This window comes from Helianthus annuus, chromosome 16 (genome assembly GCF_002127325.2).
Source record: "Helianthus annuus cultivar XRQ/B chromosome 16, HanXRQr2.0-SUNRISE, whole genome shotgun sequence".
Lineage (NCBI taxonomy): Eukaryota > Viridiplantae > Streptophyta > Magnoliopsida > Asterales > Asteraceae > Helianthus > Helianthus annuus.
The window spans coordinates 37,263,099-37,284,940 of NC_035448.2; the positions used below are offsets into that span (position 1 = coordinate 37,263,099).

Sequence of the window (21,842 nt, forward strand, 5' to 3'; positions counted from 1 at the left end):
ATTCTTGCTGAAGAGCGAAAGAAATGGTTTAAAAATATGCCTAAAGAAAGAAAAACTCTCAGAGCTCTCCAGTACTTCACTCACAACAAAAATCTATCATGGGGAGATATTCTATCATGGGGATACCTTGAAGATCTTAAAGTGTATGCCATCAGGAGAGAAGAAGGAGTTCAATACTTCGAGTTCTTATCAGATATCAGTTCTCTACCGTGGTGGGATGTGGATGAGTTGGTAAAAACAAAGAACATCAAGCAGTTCTACTATGGTCCTGAAGTTAGACAACATGATCAAGATCTGTGGAACTACATCAAATTGCAAGCAAAGAATGGCTATCCTGATTGGAAGCCACAGTATCCAAGGCAGATTGTCACATACTTGGAAAATGGAAAGAAAGACATAACCCTGGATGTAAAGCCGCCCAAGAGCTTGAAAAACATGCCTCTTAGAGCCACCGAGCAAGATTTTCATGATTTATTTCAAGGATGGTTTTACAATGAAACAACGGCTAAGGCAGTTATATCTCTTTATGACAAGTCCACTGGAAAATCTCGAAGAATCAGTATATTGGATCCAATGTGGCTTGTCAACTGCTCAAAGAAAGACATTGATTGCTTGTTCCTTAACAAGATCGTTTATGAAAAAAGAGACAAGCTCAAGCAATGCAATATCAATCTATTGTGGATGTATGCTTCGCTCAAGACATCAATTCAGGTAGATATTGGAAGTCTAAATGGAGAAACATTGAAATTGATGAATTCTTGAAAAGATACAAACGCAGTCAACGGTCTAAAGAGATAGCAAAGAGAGCAACTGAATTGGGAAGACGAAAAATGGGGATTGTACCACCTACAGATCAGACGCCAATTGAATCTGAAGAAAATAAAATTCCTAAATGGGATCGAAAGCGTGATGGTGACCCAGAGTATAGAAAATGGTGGATGACTGAAGGTAGACACAAGAGGTGAAGAATGTTAGAAGAAAGAGAAGAAAAGAGGAGGCAAAAGGAAAAAAGAGCAAAGGAGGAACAGGAAGAAATGAAGACTATACTGGAAGGAACTACAGCTACATCCGAGGGGGAGTCTGTTAGTGTATACGTCTGTAGCTTCCGTCAGTATGTAGTCATGTTTTGTAATGTTTGTGAACAATTTATGTATGTATGTATGTTAGATAGTTTAGTAGATCAGGATATGGCGCGTAAATGTTAAGTGCTGACTTTTGTTGACCATGCTAACCGATCGGCTAGCCCAGCCGATCGGACAGGCAAACCGATCGAACAGCATGTCAGCCGATCGGCTAGCCCAGCCGATCGGCCAGCACTCACTCTATCCTGATGCTACTGCTTATAAATAGCTAGTCGAACTGTTCATTTGTAACTTTTACTATTTTGACTCTCTGGCGAACTCATGTCAGTCTGACCTTTCAAAGGCACTCGTGTACTTTCAGATTCGATTAATGAAAGATCAGACAGAATTTCAGAGTTGAATTTGTTATCGTATATCTGTAGTTTGATTCAATGAATTCCGCGCATTGATCATATCCGATTCATCTAAGTTCCAGTCGATCAGATCCTGTGAAAAGGGGACCTACACGTATTATCTTATTAAGATAAACAAACAAATTCAAATAGAGATAAATGTCCTATATATTAGCTATTTTTAATGAAAAAGATAAGTATTCATAAGTAACTAAATAGAAGAGTGACGGGAAAACTCAAAATTAACTGCTTCTAATGAATGACACGTGTCCTCCCATGATTTATTTTATTATATACTATAGATATAAAGATTATATATATATATATATATATATATAGGATTAGGTTCAAGAGTGAACACTAGTGTATTTGCGAACTGAGCGAACTAATCCTGGCCATACATGTGTGTAAATCAATGGCCATGATTTGATAATGAAATACACTAGTGTATTTTACGATTTGATGATGAAATCCTAGCCATACACGTATGTAAATCAATGGCCAATATTTGTTCACTTAGTTTGCAAATACACTAGTTTTTACTCTAAACCCCACCTTATATATATATATATATATATATATATATATATATATATATATATATATATATAATTTTTAAATTCAATTTAGAGAACTGAATGTGCTTTAGGCCATCCGTAGTCATAAAGCCCATTTGTGGGCGTTATGCGACCCGTGTCATGCCACGTCACACAGGGGTTTTATCGGGCGTTATGTCACTTAAGGCCGTAGTCATAAAGCCCCTACCCATGATTACCTAATTATTAATTTTCAATTTTTTAATTAATTATAAAAACCTTTAACTATTTTTGATTGGTCAAAGTTTGAAAACCAATCACACATAGCGCCGCTATATGCATGGCGCACCCACCAAAAAAGCCCCCATAACATCGCCTGTCATGATGTTCAAGACGTTATGGGAGAAAGAAACCAAATATCACAACCCAAGGGGTCGTTACAAAACTTTACAAACTAAATCTCCATATATAATATTGACTTTAGTAGGCCACCCATTTCTCTATTGTCATTATTAAAATAATATGTTTACCTATATTTGAACACTTGTACCTTGTCCTATGTTTGTTAGGTCTACATTGCGTATTCGTGAAAGTAGAAATTATCCATTTATGAAGATCATGTCCATGTGACACATGCATACTAAAGTGAATTGAATATGTGTTTCTATAGTTGAGGCGTCCTAATTGCACTTGCTAAAGTATTTTTGTTACATGATTCATAGAATTATAATGATGTATAGAATGTTTAGAGCATTCAAATCTATTCTATCATATTTTCATCCTAAATTATACTAAAAAATACTATATTTTATCTCTCTTTTTCAATTAAATAATATTTTTATACCTTTAGCATTACATTTTCTGTCTCTTCACTCACAACCACTTTCAAAATATATTAAAAAATTATAGGAGATGAACAGTGTCCCCCCAAATATATAGATGAACAGTAACATTTTCTCTCTCATCCACTCACAACCACTTTTATACTCTTTACATTATAAAAACTCCACACACAAAATTTGATGGAATGGATGTGAATGCTCTTATAAACCGTTAACCAAGTCGTCTAAACCGGGGCAAGTTGACCAGCTTAGCCTATTCAAGATTTATAAGATGTGTGTAGGCCTGAATAATTCAAAGAGAAAAAAATAACGAATATGCAAGTTATATATGTCATGAAAACTTGTATCAAAGTTAAACAAGGACCTTTCTTTTATATGGGGCGAACCATCAGAATGTTTTAGTTGGCCATTATAACTGTTGACAATTCGGTTATATCAGATGGAAAATCATTAGAAGAAACTACATCAGTACTAACTTGTTGACGACTAGTTGCCACCGATGGTCACTTACTAGGTTGCTATTGATGGTCATTTGCCACATGGACCAATTTGCAACAAATTAGTAGTAACTTTATATTGATGATTACCATCACTTTGATGAGTATGAAAACCCGAGAAGGAAGTCAACAAATTATTGAATTATTTGTTCTCGTTAATCAGTTATTATATCATTAACTTAAATACTTAGATAGTAAATAGTTGCACAAAATTAGGGTTGCAAATGAATCATACGTTTAACAAACAGTTTGTGAACTATTTGACAAAAATATCATTTCAGCAATCTAACAACAAAACCAATCCAACGCATGCCCTTTTAACACTAGAATTCGCTTTGAACTGTACATATACTAATTTGAAAAAAGGGACAACCAAAAAATAATAAAAAAACCTAGTTACTCTCCACCAATAGGAGACATGAACTATTCCCCCTCATGACTCTTAAATACATAGATAATATTTAATAAATACTAGTATTTTGACCCGCTAAAAGTAACTCGAAGTTATACCATTAAATATTTAACCCGGCTCACTTTTGAACAAAATTATCAAAATGTAGATCAGCTGAAAACGTACATGAAAATAAACACGAAAACATATTATATTTTACCTGCCCCATTACCAAAAAATTTACATCGAAACGTAAGCCAGCTTGGACTTCGAACAAAACATACTTAAAAATAAGCACGTAAGAAAATAGTCTTTTTTTACGTTAAAGAATGGTACCACATGTTGAGGCGGAGTCGAAACGTAAAGTAACTTGAATTTATACCGCGTAGTGAAAACGTATTATATTTGACCCGGCACGTTTCCAAACAATACGTAGACGAACAAAAAACATACATAAATATAAGCATGGAAACATATTATATTTGACCCACGTATATAAAAATAAGCATGTAAAACTCGAGGGAGGTCAAAATAACATTTTACAAAATTTTTAGAAAGTTGAGATGGTGTAAGTGATGATGATAAAAGTTGAAAAGTTGAATACCAAAAAAAAAACAATGGGTTGAACGACATCGTTGGTATAAGAAAAGCAATAAAAATATTAAGGTTGTGTCTTTGTTACCATTCCTAAACATCCTCTTTTATTTTATTAGTAATAGTAATAATGGTAAAAGAAAAGCAATAAAAATATTAAGGTTGTGTGTTAGTTACCATTCCTAAACATCCTCTTTTGTTATATTAGTAATAATAATAATTATAGTTTCCAAGAGCATAATTTGTAATGTAGGGATTGGATATTTCTTTCCACTTTTGACTATTTGAATTATTAATTGTTTTGACTCATTTGTACAGAAAACTACTACATCTATCCTTTGGTTAAAAAGAAAACTAAATAAAATATTATGGCCAAATCAAAAAAATATAAAAGTAGATTGTAGTTAGTAAGATGTAATTTATATAAGTTTGTGGATAATGGTTTGCACATGATGCTTAATGAGTGTTTTATGCATAGTTGTGTTATACATGATGCTAGAGGTGTTGTACCCCATGTTTTGAGGTTTTTCAAAAAAAAAAAAAAAAAAAAAAAAAAAAAAAAATTGATGTTTCACTTTAAATCCAAAACTACTTGATTTTGTAGTTTTAACCCAAAAGTTTTTAGTTTTTCCAATTTAACCTCACAACCTTTTTACTTTCAACTTTGTTCCCCTATATTTTTCATATTTTGCAAAATTTATCGTTTTACGTTTAGATATAAATTTTGTGACTTAACACGGCACAATGTGTGTGTGTGGTTCAACGATTTTACATTTTGTTATACGCTTCGTTCTAAATTTTGCGAGTTAACATGGGGCAACGTACGTGTGTGGTTCAGTGTGTTTACGTCGTCTATTTTTCCCAGTTTAATAAGTTCGTCACAACGTGCGAGTCCTAAATCGAGTTAGTTATTATTTTCATATAAAAATGTCGGTCTAATTTTTCCACGGTAAGACGCAGTAACTTCAATGTTGGTGGTCGTTGGTTATAGTGTGACATTGGTGCTATATGTCACGGTTTTACATTCCCGCCGCAACGCGGGGATCTTAATACGATAGGTTATTTATATGGATACAAGTCATGTAACGTGGTAATTATGATACCATTAATTGTATTGAAATTATTTGGTGAATTACTTATTTGTATAAGATAATAATACAGACTTAACCGATAAAAACATCTTTAACACATTGTAAATGTGAATTTGATCAACATGTCAATTTCGTTGGCCGCGGCGCAACGCGCACGGGTAAATCTTCTAGTTTAATATATATAACAATAATTAGTGTATCGTATGTTATATATATCTTAACAATTTGGATGGATCTACGTAATGTTTGTGATTAAAGATGTCGATTTTATTCAAAAGCTAATATATGTTCATCCATCCATGAATGTTTGTTTGTGTTCATGAACGTTCAGTTGTCTTCGTTACCTAAATTAAAGAAAAGACAAACGAACACGAACATGCTCACTTCCTTAATGAACGGACATGAACATAAAATCTCATTTAGTAAGTGTTCATGAACATATTTATTTCCTTATCAAGCGAACACGGACAAGGACTTGTTCATGTTCGTCAGGTTACATGATTGTAAATTGCTTCCAGTTTGACGTGCCGGTTTTGAAGGGCCACGGATGAACCAGCTAACTGGGTTGGATGATTCAACCGGGATATGCTGGGAGAGGGACTCTATGGGGACACCATGAAGCTCAGAGAGATCTGCGTTTTAGTGGTTTATTTTGGTTATTTATACACATGTGATCAAAACCAAAAAATTAAAAACTTGGATATTGAAATAAAAAAAACATAACCATACTACTACTTTTTCAGTTGGTTTGGCTTAAAAAATGGATATTGAAATAAAAAACATAACCATACTATTGCTTTCTCAGTTGGTTTGGCTTTCAAAGATGTTTTATTCTGTTAATGTTCGGCGATTTGTTTTCTTTTTTTTTTTCCTACTACTATTACTATAAGACCACTCGGTGTGGGGGTCGTCCAGGCCCGGCGACACCCCCCCGCCCCCCACACACGCCATTCCGGTTAGCTCGTCGGCGTCTTGAACGTCGGGGTTGGGACGATGAGGACGGGAGGTAAAGGACAAAAATTGTTGCATCTTCTTCTCACACACATATACATACAACATATACATATATATTTTAGGCCCATCCTCCATTTCCTTAGACCGTGGGGTATGGTGGGGCGGGGATTTGGAATTTGAAAACTCAATTCACAAACCTATTTTGTATGGGGTATGGTGGGCGTGGCTTGGCTGGCGTGGCCAAGCCACATCAGGTTTTATATATATATATATATATATATATATATATATATATATATATATATATATATATATATATATATATATATATATATATATATAATAAGTATAATGTACTTCACGACTTAACGTATGTTAACGTACGCGACAAATTTACGCACATGAATATGAAAATCACGCACGTACAAAACTGATAAAACCTAATCACGCTTTCAGCAACTTGGATATAATCACGCATACATGTGTGTAATAACGCATGGGATTTTGATCAAATATATAATCACGCACGTTATAAACTTAATCACGCATGTTGTTTTTCTTCGCGTACGTTAACGTACGTTAAGCAGTTTTGTACGTTAACCTTTCTCTCTCTCTCTCTCTATATATATATATAATTTGGAAAAAGTATATATTTTGAAAAGGAGTTACAAATTTAATTTAGCTAGTTATTAAAGGGGAAGAATACAAATTAATGATTTATGTAGTTTACCAATATACCCTTATATTAAAATTAAATACAAATATTAAATGAAGTAAAATGAAGCATTCTTATTTGTTGAAACTTCTTCTTTTTTCTTCTTACAAAAAAAATCTTCTCATTTGAACCCTCCACTATATATATATATATATATATATATATATATATATATATATATATATATATATATATATATATATATAGGGGGCCGCTAGAATGAGAACCACCTCGAGTTGTAAGAACCGCGAGAACTACTTGATCCGGGGCGAGGTGGACCAATTTTTTTTTTAAAAAACGTAGATGCATGTATTATAAACACATTCGTAAAAAAAAAATTAAAAAAAAATGTCGTGCGTGTAGTTTTTTACACCACAAGTTTGTGGTTTACGAGTTCCGTAAAGTTCCGTAAATTTACGGAACTCGTAAACCACAAACTTGTGGTGTAAAAAACTACACGCACGGCATTTTTTAAAATTTTTTTTTACGAATGTGTTTATAATACATGCATCTACGTTTTTGAAAAAAAACTTTGGTCCACCTCGCCCCGTACGGTGTGGTTCTCGCGGTTCTTACAACTCGAGGTGGTTCTCATTCTAGCGGTCCCCTATATATATATATAGAGTAGGGTTCCTACGGAAAGTGTGTTTTTCCTAGAAAGTCTAGGAAGCGATCTTGTCCATCCGATTGGTGTTTTTAAGGGTTGAGATTAAATCAATGGCAATCTTGTAATAATTAACTATATTTAATAGATTGTTTTAAATGAGTAGGGGTAATTTCGTCCTTATGTGTGTTTTAAACCAATCAAAAATAACCGCCAGAGATCACATCTCCTTAATTCACGCCAATTTCCCTCTCTCTCTTTCTCTCTCTAAACCCAAATTCGGAAACCCCAAAATCATACCAAAAATACCTAAAATCATGGATGAAGATAAGAGATTTTCCTTGTTCCATATACGTATGATCAAGCTTTCATTGTACTGCGTGTTTTACAAAGCGATTACGGGTGATTCTTGTTTGTAATTGACGGTATTTTGCTGGTTGCAGGGAAGAGATTCAAAAAGCAGGAAACTTTGGAAAGGATAGATAGCAGCGGAAAAGTTACCGGAAGCCGATCGAAAGCTGGGGCGAAATCTACTGATGTAAAACACATTTGTATGAATCTGCTTGCTGTTAAAACACAGCTGTATGAATCTGAATTGCTGTTAAAACACAGCTGTATGAATCTGAATGATAAAACACATTTGTATGAATCTGCTTGCTGTTAAAACACAGCTGTATGAATCTGAATGATAAAACACATTTGTATGAATCTGCTTGCTGTTAAAACACGGCTGTATGAATCTGAATGCTAAAACACATTTGTATGAATCTGTTTGCTGTTAAAACACAGCTGTATGAATCTGAATGCTAAAACACAACTGTATGAATCTGCTTGCTGTTAAAACACAACTGTATGAATCTGAATGCTAAAACACAACTGTATGCATCTGCTTGCTGTTAAAACACAATTGTTTGAATCTGAATGCTAAAACACAACTGTATGAATCTGCTTGCTGTTAAAACACAGTTGTATGAATCTAAACGCTAAAACACAACTGTATGAATTTTCTTGCTGTTAAAACACAACTGTATGAATCTGAATAATAAAACACATCTGTATGAATCTGCTTGCTGTTAAAACACATCACCAAGAACAAACTGTTAAAACACAGTATCAAGAACATGCTGATAGATTCCAGCAAGAAAACGAAAGAATTATTGATATTACGTGAGATCAGAAATCTAAAATAAAAAATTCCGAAATTTATGGATAGTTGGTTATTGAAGATAATTTTCTAAAATAAAAATAGATTGTGAAAGTACATAAATGCCCTTTTAGATAAAATCCTTCAATGCCACATGTCGCGTTCTTATTGCTTCCTAGACTTTCTAGGAAAAACACACTTTCCACCCAACTCCTACTCTATATATATATATATATATATATATATAGTTATAACCATTAAAAACTACATAAACATACAAAATAATTATCAAAATAAAAAACTATCATTCGTCGTCGTCTTCGTCGGTTTCGAACCCAGGAATCGTTGAAACATGATCCACCAAATCAGATCGAAGGTTGTGATGTATATCCCTTGACTTGATCAAAAATTCATTTGTCGCTTTATCTTCGTCTGTAACTGTTACGTTACCTGGTTGGGGGTCATCGTCATCATAGTAGGTAACGACCGCTCTACCTTCATCCTCCAAAATCATGTTGTGAAGAATGATACATGCGTACATCACGTTTCCAATCTGATCCTTGTCCCATAGTCGACAAGGCATTGCCAATATTCGCCACCTTTTCTTCAAAACACCGAATGCTCCCTCGACGTCTTTACGTGCAGCCATCTGGACCCTGTTAAACTTTAATCTCTTTGGATCTGTGGTACCGTGTCTTGTGAACATTTTTACGAAAACCCCCCACTCTGGGTAAATCCCATCAACTAGGTAGTACCTATACATGTATTCAACCCCGTTTACAAAGAAAGTTCCTTTGGGTCCTATATCATTCACCCGATCATTGAAAAGGGGCGAGTGGTTTATGATGGTAATATCATTATGTGAACCTGGCATACCGAAGAACGCATGCCATATCCAAAGATCTTGGGACGCAACCACTTCAAGCATGATGGCTGGCATCCCGTGAAATCCACTCGTGTGAGCGCCTTGCCATGCGGTAGGACAAAGTTCCCAAGGCCATTTCATACAATCTAAACTACCTAGCATCCCGGGTAGCCCATGATAATCTGCGTGATGTTCTAATATTTGTTGCATGTCACTAAACGAGAGCTTTCTCAAATATCTTTTTCCTATAAAGTTCTAGAATGCACGAACAAAAGTTGTGAAGACTTTCTCTAGCTACACGTGCAGACATTTTTAAATAGTCATCCATAATGTCCGAACTATTGTCGTACGCTAACTGCCTAAGTGCGGCCGTGACCTTTTGCCACGTACTAAATCCTAATTGCCTGGTTACATCCGGTTTTTGTTGGAAATAAACATACTTCTCCTCAAGATCTCTAGATATCCTTAAAAATAAGTTTCTACTCATACGAAAACGACGCCTAAACATTTTTTCATCATACTTAGGTTCCGCTGAGAAGTAATCGCTTACCAACAAATTGTTAGCGGTGTGCCGTTCACGAGCGATGTACCTTCTCCTCCGTTTAGGTTGCGGAGTCTCTTCCTCATCATCTTCGTCTTCCACGATAGCTTTCACCACCGCCGCGATCGTTTGTAGAAATATTTCCGCACCATCGTCAGATGATGATGACGATACACTTGAACTTGAAGAACTCATGGCAAGATTGTGTTTTATGTGTTTGATATTGTGTGAGAAAAATGTTAAATATGGTAAGGTATTTATAAAAGAATTTTTTTTTTTAAACATGCCCCAAAGGCTAGCCCAACGGCTAGTTTGAATTGGCCATTGATAGCCCGCCATGTCACCTTGCTAGACCCGCCCCACGCCCGGCTTCAAACCCCCGCCCCTTGGGCCACGCCCCAACCCAAGCCCCATACCCCATAGTCTTAGGTCCATCCTCTTTGCCCCATCCTACGTGGCGCTTACGTGGAGGCCCATCCTCCATCAACCATACCGAGTAGCCTAATAACCAATAACCCAAAAGCACACGCTCACATAAACGACAAAGAAATATTAAGATTAACAAGTTTGAACATAAATACGTGTCACAGTTTATCCTTAAAACAATACCAAAAATAGAAGAGAAATTTTAACTGCAAAGAAGGTCAGAGTTCATCTTTACATTTTCTCAAAACTGTGCACAACTTAGCATTCTTGCATATGAATGCAACAGCATTAAGCACCACAAAACAAAGTAAAAATCACACTAATCTTGATGCAACCTAACATCACAATAACAGTAACCTATGTTTCTTGTAATTTGCAGGCAAATACAGGTGAAAGATTTAATAAGTACGACGTAAATGATGGTTCGACTTCAATCATTATGCCTACGCCTTCGGAAATGTCTTAGGATAAAACTGTCTGCATATAAAGGATAGTTTTTCCTGATCAAACCTTTGATGCATTTCCAGTATGAAAAATCGACCATTGTTCCATCTTTTCGCACAATGAACAGACATCTTGAGCTTTCAAAGTCTGGATGGTAGCCAACCTGTAAAGAAAACAGTGTTGAAAAAACGATTTTGGTGCATGTAGGTAATTAAGAAAGATGACCATCTTAATAGCTAATATGGGATGTTATTAAACATATTGACTAAACTTACTTGAAACCTCACTAATAATCTGATTCTTCAGCATATAATCATAGAATTAAAGCCACATAATAAATGAATAAGATCTTAATCTCCGGTACTTTTAGCCCTCTATACTCAGAAGTTGAAAGGTTGGTGAATCAAAAACAGAATAAATGCAACAATTTCTCTTTATAGTAAAGTACTTGAGATTATTTATAATAGCAACTCACTTCCAAAAAGAATTTCTCGGACATCCGAAGACCGATACATGGTGACACCACTTGTGACGAGGTGTCATGATTTTGCCGACATGGAGCATGGAGGCATTTGTAATTTTTTTAAAATTTATATTTTAACTTATTAGTTGTTAAGCAAACAATTTTGTATGTTTGTGTCATAGTTACTGTTTTTTTTTTTATGTTTTTTAATCTTTTAACTTATTGAACATCATCACTTAGTTCACTTATAACTTGCACAGAACTTAAAAAGCCAAAATCAGAAACCACCTTCAAAATAACTAGTATTATACTATTATCAGATCAAATCTAAAGCGTGGAAGTGATTACATTCCATCCATCAGCAGCTTACAACCATTTTACTTAACTTGCCTACCTTTTGAATTCCTTGCTTAAAATTACTTGTAGTATTAACTAAAAATCCAATATTGTGACGCAGCGCTAAAACTGTTGATAACTGTTCCTTGTGATGACGATTATGGGTGCATAACCGTTACGATTTTACAACTAGATTTCATGCCTACTTGTTGATGACGGCTACATTAGGGTTCTAGACACTTAAGAAAGATACCTAGAGCACCTATGATCTCTTTGAGTAATACAAAAAGAAAAAAGGAAGCCCTAATTATTCCCAAACAAGAAAGAAGATAACTTATAGAGTAAACTCTGAAAATGGTCTCTGAGTTTTGGTCACTTTTGCCACTTTAATCCAAAACTAAAACCTTTTGAATCTGGCCATCTGGGTCCTTATGGTTTCAATTTTGTTGCCATTTTCATCCAAAATCAAAATGTCATCAGATTTTTCAGTTAACATCCAGCTTTTTGTCTTATTCCTCTTTTTAATGAAGGGCAAAATGGTCTTTTAACGTTTTATTATATCAAATTAAAAAAATCTGACCATTTTGCCCTTCATTAAAAGGGAGAAAAAAGACAAAAAAGCTGTCTGTAAACTGAAAAATCTGACCAGATTTTGCTTTTATATGAAAATGGCAACAAAATTGAAACCATAGGGACCCAGATTCAAAAGGTTTGAGTTTTGGACTAAAGTGGTAAAGGTGACCAAACCTTAAGGACCATTTTGGCAGTTTACTCTATAACTTATATGAGACTAAAATAACAATAAAAGCTGATATATTAACTAACCTAGCCTAAGTCATCTGTCATCAGTAGTAGCCAATTTGTCCTAACCCTGATTGACTGATATCACCGTCCAGACAAACTATGCAATCTACCACAATCAACATAATAGACCAAGGCAGTTTAACAAAAATCTCTTTTTCTAAACTATCCTAGTACTAACTACAATGCAAGATGCTTCAATAAAGATATGTGAAATAAACAGACAGATCTGTAATATATACACACCGTCACTTTCCACACTAAAAAATGACCGACTCTTATCATCCTTCCTTGTTCTTACCATTTCACAAGATTCACATCTTAAGGTGTCAACATTGATGGCAATGAGTTAAAAACTTTGTGTGTATATACAATTATACACGCACAACAGATATATATGTAGAGAGAGGGAGGGAGAGTTAACCGTGATGTAATTGATGCCACATCCAATTTTCTTCTCACTTTCCGGATGATACGGCAACAACCTCTCTAAGATAGTCCGCTCATGCTCGGGGCTTAATCTCTCACCACTTGCATATCTACACCAACAACAAAATCCATGTAGGATAAATCAAAATCAGAATCAGCATAACCTCAACTCCTAACTCCTAATTCACATTCACTTATTCGATTCGCTTCACCAATCGCAAATCAAAAAACATTCACAATTTCAAATCCACATCCCAATGTTCTCTAACACCAACATCTAGGGCTCAATAACAACACTAACTAATTCATCACCATAACATATAAACAGCTAGCTAGCTACATAACAAACACTAAACTCAATTACTACTGATATAAACAAAATTAAACAGTCTTACTTACTTGCTAGAATGAAGAATCATCCTAACAAAACCAACCAAAGGCACAGTATCTTCCAATATCTGATCCTCCCAATCAATCCACCCATCCTCCTCTCTCCTCTTCACATCATCCTCACTCTCACTCTTCAAATCATCATCAACAACAGCAACAACCTCCTCTTTCACCTCCACCACTGGCTTCCTCAACAAATCAGCACCGCCGTAAATACCTTCATCCTGCTGGCCACTGCGACCGGTACAACTAACTCTGAACCTCTGCGGATGCAGACGGTACGGAAACGAGATGATTGTAGGGTTTGGTGACGGTAGGTAGGGGAAGATAAGGTTTCTGTGGTGGAGATGAGTGTGTGGAGAGGAGGAGGATGGTGAGGGTGAAATTGATTCCATTTCGTGAGAGTTTTTGTTTTGGTGTGTGTGTGTGAATGTGTAAACCCTAGTTTTTTGCAGGTGTCGCCATTGTTGGTGTGAATTTTGGAGGTTTTAGAGAAGGATGTTGGTAACGTTCATCAGCAGACAGATGCTGAATTGCGAGCGGATAATTGTTGATAACATTCTATTGGATATGGGTCGGGTAGAATCTATCGGATATATGGGTCGGGTTAACATTCGATCGGGTATGCTTTCTCGACCTTTCAAACAATCAAATTAATAAACACAAACCCCTTGAAAATCATCATATAAGATTAAGCTACAAACCTTAATCTATGATTTGGGTCTGAGGAGGGTAACCCCTCGTTCATGTTAGAGTACCTTTTAGGGATGAGCATAACCGAATCGTAACCGAAATAACCGAGAAATTCGGACCGAAAAAACCAAACCGAAACAAAAACCGACGGTTCGGTTTTCGGATTTTTAATAACCGAAAATTTCGGTTCGATTTTGGATAATCATTTTCAATAACCGAAAATAACCGAACCGAACCGATAAGTTTTAATAGTATACCAAATCTATATAATTTTTATATTTAAGTTGTTTAAGTGTTTACCCATGCTACTAAGAATTATTAGTTTTATTCTTGTTTGTTAAATATTTATAATAAGAACATTACGGATATTTATTTATCATTAAAATTATCCATTGTTTACAAGAACTAACAAAGTTTAATATAAAAATTACTTAGTTTTCAAAGTATTATAAAAGAAAACGTCTTAACAAAAACTTTGGAAAAACATTAAAATAGATTAGAAAGTTAGGTTTATGTGAATAATATTAATTTAAAAGACTAAATATATTAACAAGATTCTTAAACTTTGAATTATACTTTTAAGTTTTGAATCTTACATAATTTGTTTCAAAAACCGAAAAAAACCGAAAAACCGAACCGTTGCTAAAACCGAAATAACCGAAACCGAAAAAACCGAAACCGAACGGTTTTTAAAAACCAAAAACCGAACTTCCGGTTACGGTTTTTATTTTACCCAAAAACCGAACCGAACCGTGCACACCCCTAGTACCTTTAGAGCTATTAAGATTTGAGTTTGATATTTGCAAATAAATATTGATTATCACAATAATATTCACAAATAGAGAGACGTTATCATAAACTGTTTTTCAAATGGTTCAAATAGTCAAAAGTTTCACAGCAATGATTTTACACTCCCCCTCAGCCAATCACTCACTAGAGTTGTTCGTACAAAAGAGAATGTGTGTGAAGTGATAAATAGATCACTAACAGGTTATGATCTATTTATACAAGTACTAAAGCTTTGTTCATGATATTAGTCGACGTCACCCTGATAGCGACATCTAACATTCCTAACAGAAAAGATTCTTAGATGTTTGCAAACATCTGAGCAATCTTATCGTCTGATCTAGGCTATACTAAAACACTGATGAAATAAATAATGTTATATTGAATAAACACTGTCTAAGCTATCCACTGTTGTAGTTGTCCAAACATTTGTTTGGCCTAACAGATGTTTGGTCTTCTTCAACAGACCTTGGCTTGATCAGGGCTTTGGTCTTCAATAGATGATAGTCTTCAACAATTGTTGTACTCTTGAACAGCGGCTGCAAGTCTTCATCAAATGTTAGCCAAGCTCTTGAACAGATGTTCTGAATATGTGTTCAAGATTCACTATCTTTAGGGAGAGAGTTATTTCATTGGCTGTTTATTTCTTGATTTGAGAGTCATGTTTTGGCTTTAGATATCACCTGTTCTTCTATAGGTCCAACACTATATTTCAGCCCAATTGGATCTACAGGGAGATATATGGTGGTTGATAATATAGTCATATAGAGACATTCAACATTGTTCTTCTACTTGGTTGGATTGACATACCATTTGGTCGTTGGAGATTAGAGATACAAGGATTAAATCGAATCAGTGTTTGGTTTTAGGGGTTTATTTTAATGGAGAAAAGGCCATATAAAGACGCCCACATTATCTTTCATGAGGGTGCATTTCAGACTGTCATTCACCATTGTCCAACTACCATCTACCTGCTACCAACACAACCCACCACCACTGCCACCAAAATCGTCCACCATTACACATCGCTAACTCAACCATCACCACGTACTACACACCACCGTCCAACGTCCACTACCAACCCCACCACTATCACCATCACCCTCACTACTTATCCCAACCTGCAACCACCGCACCACACCACCAACACAACCCACCATCTCCACCACATCACCATCTCCTCTGAATCACATCAACACCCGTGCACAACCACGACCCAGTTCGTTTCTTCCCAATGCACCACCAACAACCGCCGTACACAACCCACTGCTTTTTACGGTTTGAGTGTTTCATAGAAAGATATAAAGAAAGAAGTGTTGCTTTTGTTGTCGTTGTCCATGGGTTAACAGTGGATGATGATGATGGTTGGTTTTGCCAAATAAGTCCATGTGGTGAGATTACAAAAACACCCTCGTATTTAACAGTTAGTTAACAAGGACATAGCAGAAGGGATGCAAAGGAAAAACGTGGCAAAAAACAGGACTCAACATACGAGAATTAAAGGGGGGATGGGCAAACAATAATCCCGCCAATAAACCACAGGGATGTCAATTGAAATTACTCATTTTTAATAGTATTTTATTTATCAATCTAATATTTTAATTTGTCTATAATAACTTTTGCTTTAGAACCTTTCTAAATAACGTTTAATATTTTTGTCTTTGATATAAAATTTATTGAAATTGGAGTTTTCTTTGAGATGAAGTATTTTTTTTTATCGCAAACTGTATCGAGTATATGTACCTTACCGTTGTTGTATGGTTTTTGGTTTCAATAATATTTATTTTATTTAAATTTGAGTTGTGTCAACGTCTACGAGGTTCATCAAGTACATATTCAACACTCACCTAAAAACACTTTCTAACAAATAGGCAACAAATTTTTACCAACAACACATGTTTTTTTAGTTCTTTTAGGTACCGGTGAAGACCCAAAAAGAAAAAAAAATCACATGTTACCTAAAGTTCAAGGCTCGTCTTCACCACAACGTCATTTTGTAGCTCGCAACTTCATGTTTATGCCTCCACAACTTTCATGTAATTTGCTACGAATGTCGTTTTGATGGTTTTTGGTATAAATTTATTTGAAAACGGAGCTGTATTCACAGTTTTTTTATAGCTTAAGCCATAGTGAGTATCGATATGGTATGGGCACCGTGACGAACTGAACTGCTATCATTCACCATGCTTATTAAGCTTTTCTTTTCACATCTATAGCTTTTATCAGGTTAAGTCTTATACTCTATGGAGTAAAAAAGTAAAACGCATGTTGGATTTTTATTTTTTATTCAGAGTTGAGTTTTACCAGGTTAAGTCTTATACTCTATGGAGTAAAAAAGTAATCTTGACAGGCGACCTGAAGGTATGATCGGTGCATTTTAGGTACACTTTATTTAATATTTATTATTTTAGTTGCATTATATATTTTTATTGGTTGTTTAGATTATGGGTATGTTTGGCAAAAGTAGCTGCTGGCTGGAAGCTGTTGGTTAGAGGCTGGAAGCTGGTAGTTGTAGCTTTTTAGATATATTTAGGTGTTTGGAAAAATAGTTGGAGCTTTTAATAAAATGTATAAAATGATCAAAATGGACATAACTAAAAACTTCATTATCTTTAGAGGTTAAAATATTCATTTTTTCCCTAAAAGCTTGTAGCTCCTTCTAAACGCTACTAGTAGGAGCGTTCAACCAAAAGCTTCAAGCTCCTAATCTAAAAGATTCAAGCTCCTTCAACCAAATAAAGTTTTTTATTGAGTATAAGCTTTTTATTAAAAGCTTAAAGTTAGAAGCTTCTAAAAGCTTCATGCAAAAGATATATGTGTTAAATGGATCTTTTAATTAAATATATAAGATGGAAATTTCCAATGATACATGGTTCAAACTTATACACTTACCTTAAATTTGTTGAAGTGAACTGATAAATATTATTTACTTATAAGATGTGATGAAAGTTCGCATGAATTAATTAATGAACATTCTTTTGTTGGATTATAATAAACATCAGCCAGGAGGTTACTTGGGCTTATTATTTCATTACGTGTTGGGCCAGTAAGCAAGTTAGAAAGTTCAATGAAGTCCACAAGGAAAGAGATGATACGTGGGCTCTTGAGTCGGTTGAAAAGGAATAAATTTGACGGTTGTATACGGTTAAAGGGGGTTGTTTGGAATCGCAAGAAGGGCACGACAGCTTTTGGGATTTTACGAGATTAGAAAACAAGAACAAAACATATAAACGAGTGACTAGAGGGGTCGACTTGACACTTATAAATCGGGTAATTGATATGATTTGATGACAAGTACCTGTTCTGATTGTTATTTTAATTAAGAGTAAATTACTTTTTGAGTCCATGTGTTTTAGTGGTTTTAACCACCTGAATCCAATCAAAAGGTTTAACGCCCTGAGTCCCTAGCTATTTATTTTATAGCGTTTTCGAGTCCAATTTTGTTCATTTTATAACGGTTTGAGTCCAATTTTGTTAAAAGATTGGATTCAAAAGGTTAAAATTTGGACTTAAATGATTATAGAAAAAGTGTCTAGGGACTCAGGGCGTTAAACATTTTGATTTTGGACTCAAATGGTTAAAACCACTAAAATACAAGAACTCAAAAAGTAATTTACTCTTTAACTAATTTTCAAAACTATGTCTATATGGTTCCCAATTGATTAACTTATGTGGTTCCCAATTAATTAACTGAATTTTCTATGAAACGTAGAACCAACAGTTTGGAAGAGGTTACCTTTTTTTTTTTGAAAATAAAACTTCATTAAAAATACACCTTCGACCCAAACGGGCAAAAGGCCAAACAAAACAACATCCCCGACCCAAACGGGCAAAGGGCAAATTTACGACATATACATAGGGTACTTATACCATTCATTCCAACTAATATAATTACATGAGAATCTATTTTTAACCCACCCGAAACCCCTAGACTTTATCTCTATCATAATATCTTGAGGACTTCTCCTGACCTGATTGAAAACCAACTCGTTTCTACTTCTCCAAATACTCTAACATGAGATAATAATCACTCCGAGGATAATTTTTTTTCTTATTCTTCCCTACTTGAATGGAATTATGGATATCCAATAAATCTTTGAATTCGAAGGCGAAGATCGATGGGATGTTGCACCACGCACTGACTGCCGCCCAAACCCTAATAGACACCAAACGCGCAGTGAATAAATGATCCGCTGTTTCCTCATATTCTTCGCAGAAGGGACACATAACCGAATTTAAATCCACGTTTCTTCTTCTCAAGTTAACTCTGGTTGCCAGCCTATCCAAGTTACCTCTACACGCCATTATATTGCATTTGAGGGGAACCCATTTGCACCATTCGAATTTGGAAGGTTGCTATTTCCCCTATCCGATATAATCTCCATTTCACAGCTTTAACCGAGAATCCTTCCTGATTGTTATCGTTCCACATCCATGCATCTTTTTTATCGGACAATCTCACCGTGTTTATGACGTCTTGACATTCCTACCATTCCTTTAACTCTATATCAGACTCCGGTTGTCTAGCCCAGTTCCACAAGTAACCACCACTTCTATGTCTCGTATCAATTCTATCCATGATCCTGCAATTTTTACATAACTCCAAACCGAACAGATGAGGCCATCTTTCCATGAATCGAAGATCGCCCACCCATATGTCAATCCAAAAACGTATATCCTCTCCATTCCCCACCTTACCCTTAATCATATAGTTTAAAACCTTACCATTTAATTTAATTTTGGTAATCAATTTTACTATATTCTTCCAACAACCCGCATATTTATCATTAAATGGAAGAAAACTTTTTTGATTGATTTTACTATGACATGCTTCCACTACTTTCCTCCAAAGATTTTGATTTTCAGCCCTGTATCTCCATCTCCATTTATAAAGAAGAGCCTCATTCACATCTTTAAGTCTGTTAATACCCAAACCCCCTTTTTTTCCTAGGCCAAGTGATCCCATCCCATGCCACCCAATTCATTTTGTTATTATCACCAGAATCCACCCAAAGAAACTTTCTCATTTTAGCTTTTGTTGAAAATCTCTATAATATGGTCCTAGTTACTAATTCTATTCATATTGGCTCTCACCTTGATACCCAAATATGAAATCGGTATGTTATCCGTGTTGCACCCAATAACCTTAGCCATCTCTCTGATATCACTATTTTCCACCCCCAACCCGTATAAATTCGATTTGTGCAGATTAATCTTTAATCCAGAGACTAAGTAAAAAATTCTAAGACATCTAGCCACATTCGTTACGTTACCCCTATCCCACTCTCCCATAATCAGAGCATCATCGGCATAAAAACTGTGAGATATGATCGGACCATTATTAGGAGTTTGAATGCTTTTAAAAAACCCTTGGACCCCTGCTTTGCAAAAAATACAAGACAGGGCTTCCATAACCAGAAGAAATAGAAACGGAGATAAGAACAATTCCTTCTGTCGTGTATCCTCGATTAATGCAGCCTCAGATGCTATGTTGTGATTACAATTGAAACAATAGAAAAAGAAATATGAGTTAATATATGCTCTAAAGTTGAAAATATCATAAAAATGAAAAAAATGGATCTCCCTGTCTGATCCCTTTGTAACAGTTGAATTCGAAGGTGGGAGATCCATTTACTAAAACCGCAGATCTGGCCGAAACTAAGACCCCTTCAACCCATTTACACCATATATCAGGAAAACCCATCTGTCCCATGATATCAAGGAGAAAACTCCAGCATACATTGTCGTAAGCCTTCTCAAAATCAATTTTTAAAAGAAAAGCCTTTTTCTTCTCATTTTTAATCCAGGTGATGATCTCATTTAACATTAATGGACTGTCAAGAATATACCTGCCTTTAAGGAAAGCCGCTTGATTCTCCGAGATTATCGAGCCAATAACCTTTTTGAGACGATTAGCAAGAACCATAGAAATAGTTTGTTGATCACCCCAATCAAGTTGATCGGGCGATAATCTCTCATCCGCACTGGATCCTTGTTTTTAAGAATAAGAGATATGAAAGAAGAGCTGCAACCCTTCGCGATAGATCCTTTGGTGTAAAAAGCAGACATCATGTTAAAAAAACTAATTTTCAAATAAATTCCAGTACCTTTTTATAAAATTGAAGTTAAAGCCATCTGGCCCTGGAGCTTTGTCTGCACTACAATCGAAAACTGCTTTTTTGATCTCATCGATCCTAAAAGGAACGCCAATGATATTGCGTCCTCTTCCGCAAGTCTCCTGATGTTGTTACAAATAAGTTTCGGTCTGTTGTAAGATTTTTCCTTTAAAGCCATTTTGAAGAATCCCATTATCTCTTTTTTGACTAAGGAAGGTTTAGTCGTCCAAACCCCATCTATCAAAAGTCCGGGAATGTTGTTGGATGCCTGTCTACTGTTTATGTAACCGTGAAAAAACGCCGAATTTTTATCTCCATCCAAATCCTACTTAATTCTAGCTATTTGTTTGAGATCTTTATTTTTATATTCTTCCAACTCCTTTAAATCTTTCATGCATTCCGCTTTTATCCACTCCTCCTTTTCTGTTAATTCCCTGACTTCAGCACATTCGTCCAGATTATCAAGCTCCTCCTTAAGAATCCTTTCTTTTTCCCCCCTCCTTCGTTAAAACCTCCTTTTTCCATTTTATAATTTCTTCCCTAATCTTTTTTAGTTTATTCATCAAAATTACGTCTGGTTCTGCAGTCCCGATTAAAAATTCACTCGCCTTTTGAACCACCCCATCAAAATCTTTTCGTTCTAACCAAGAGTTAAAAAATCTAAACGGCTTAGGACCAAAGTTTTTATATGAGCATGTCAGAACGAGAGG

The 21,842-nt window shown here is 35.3% G+C and overlaps 1 protein-coding gene across 1 annotated transcript; it reads right to left on the reverse strand.

Annotated features, from left to right (window-relative positions):
- Positions 1-10,854: 10,854 nt before the first annotated feature.
- Positions 10,855-14,073, reverse strand: LOC110915329 (protein DCL, chloroplastic). Its single transcript, XM_022160008.2, has 3 exons — positions 13,547-14,073; positions 13,143-13,257; positions 10,855-11,281 (listed from the first exon to the last, which is right to left on the reverse strand). The coding sequence occupies exons 1-3, from the start codon at positions 13,930-13,932 to the stop codon at positions 11,105-11,107; spliced, it is 678 nt and encodes a 225-aa protein (XP_022015700.1). The 5' UTR covers positions 13,933-14,073; the 3' UTR covers positions 10,855-11,104.
- Between the last annotated feature and the right edge of the window lie 7,769 nt (positions 14,074-21,842).

Excerpts from the sequence above, each read along its gene's own strand:
- LOC110915329 (XM_022160008.2), bottom strand. The coding sequence starts at position 13,932 with ATGGAATCAATTTCACCCTCACCATCCTCCTCCTCTCCACACACTCAT. Across the intron at positions 13,258-13,546 it reads ATGATTCTTCATTCTAGCAA|ATATGCAAGTGGTGAGAGAT; the intron begins GTAAGTAAGACT and ends TTGTTGGTGTAG. Across the intron at positions 11,282-13,142 it reads GTGGCATCAATTACATCACG|GTTGGCTACCATCCAGACTT; the intron begins GTTAACTCTCCC and ends TTTTCTTTACAG.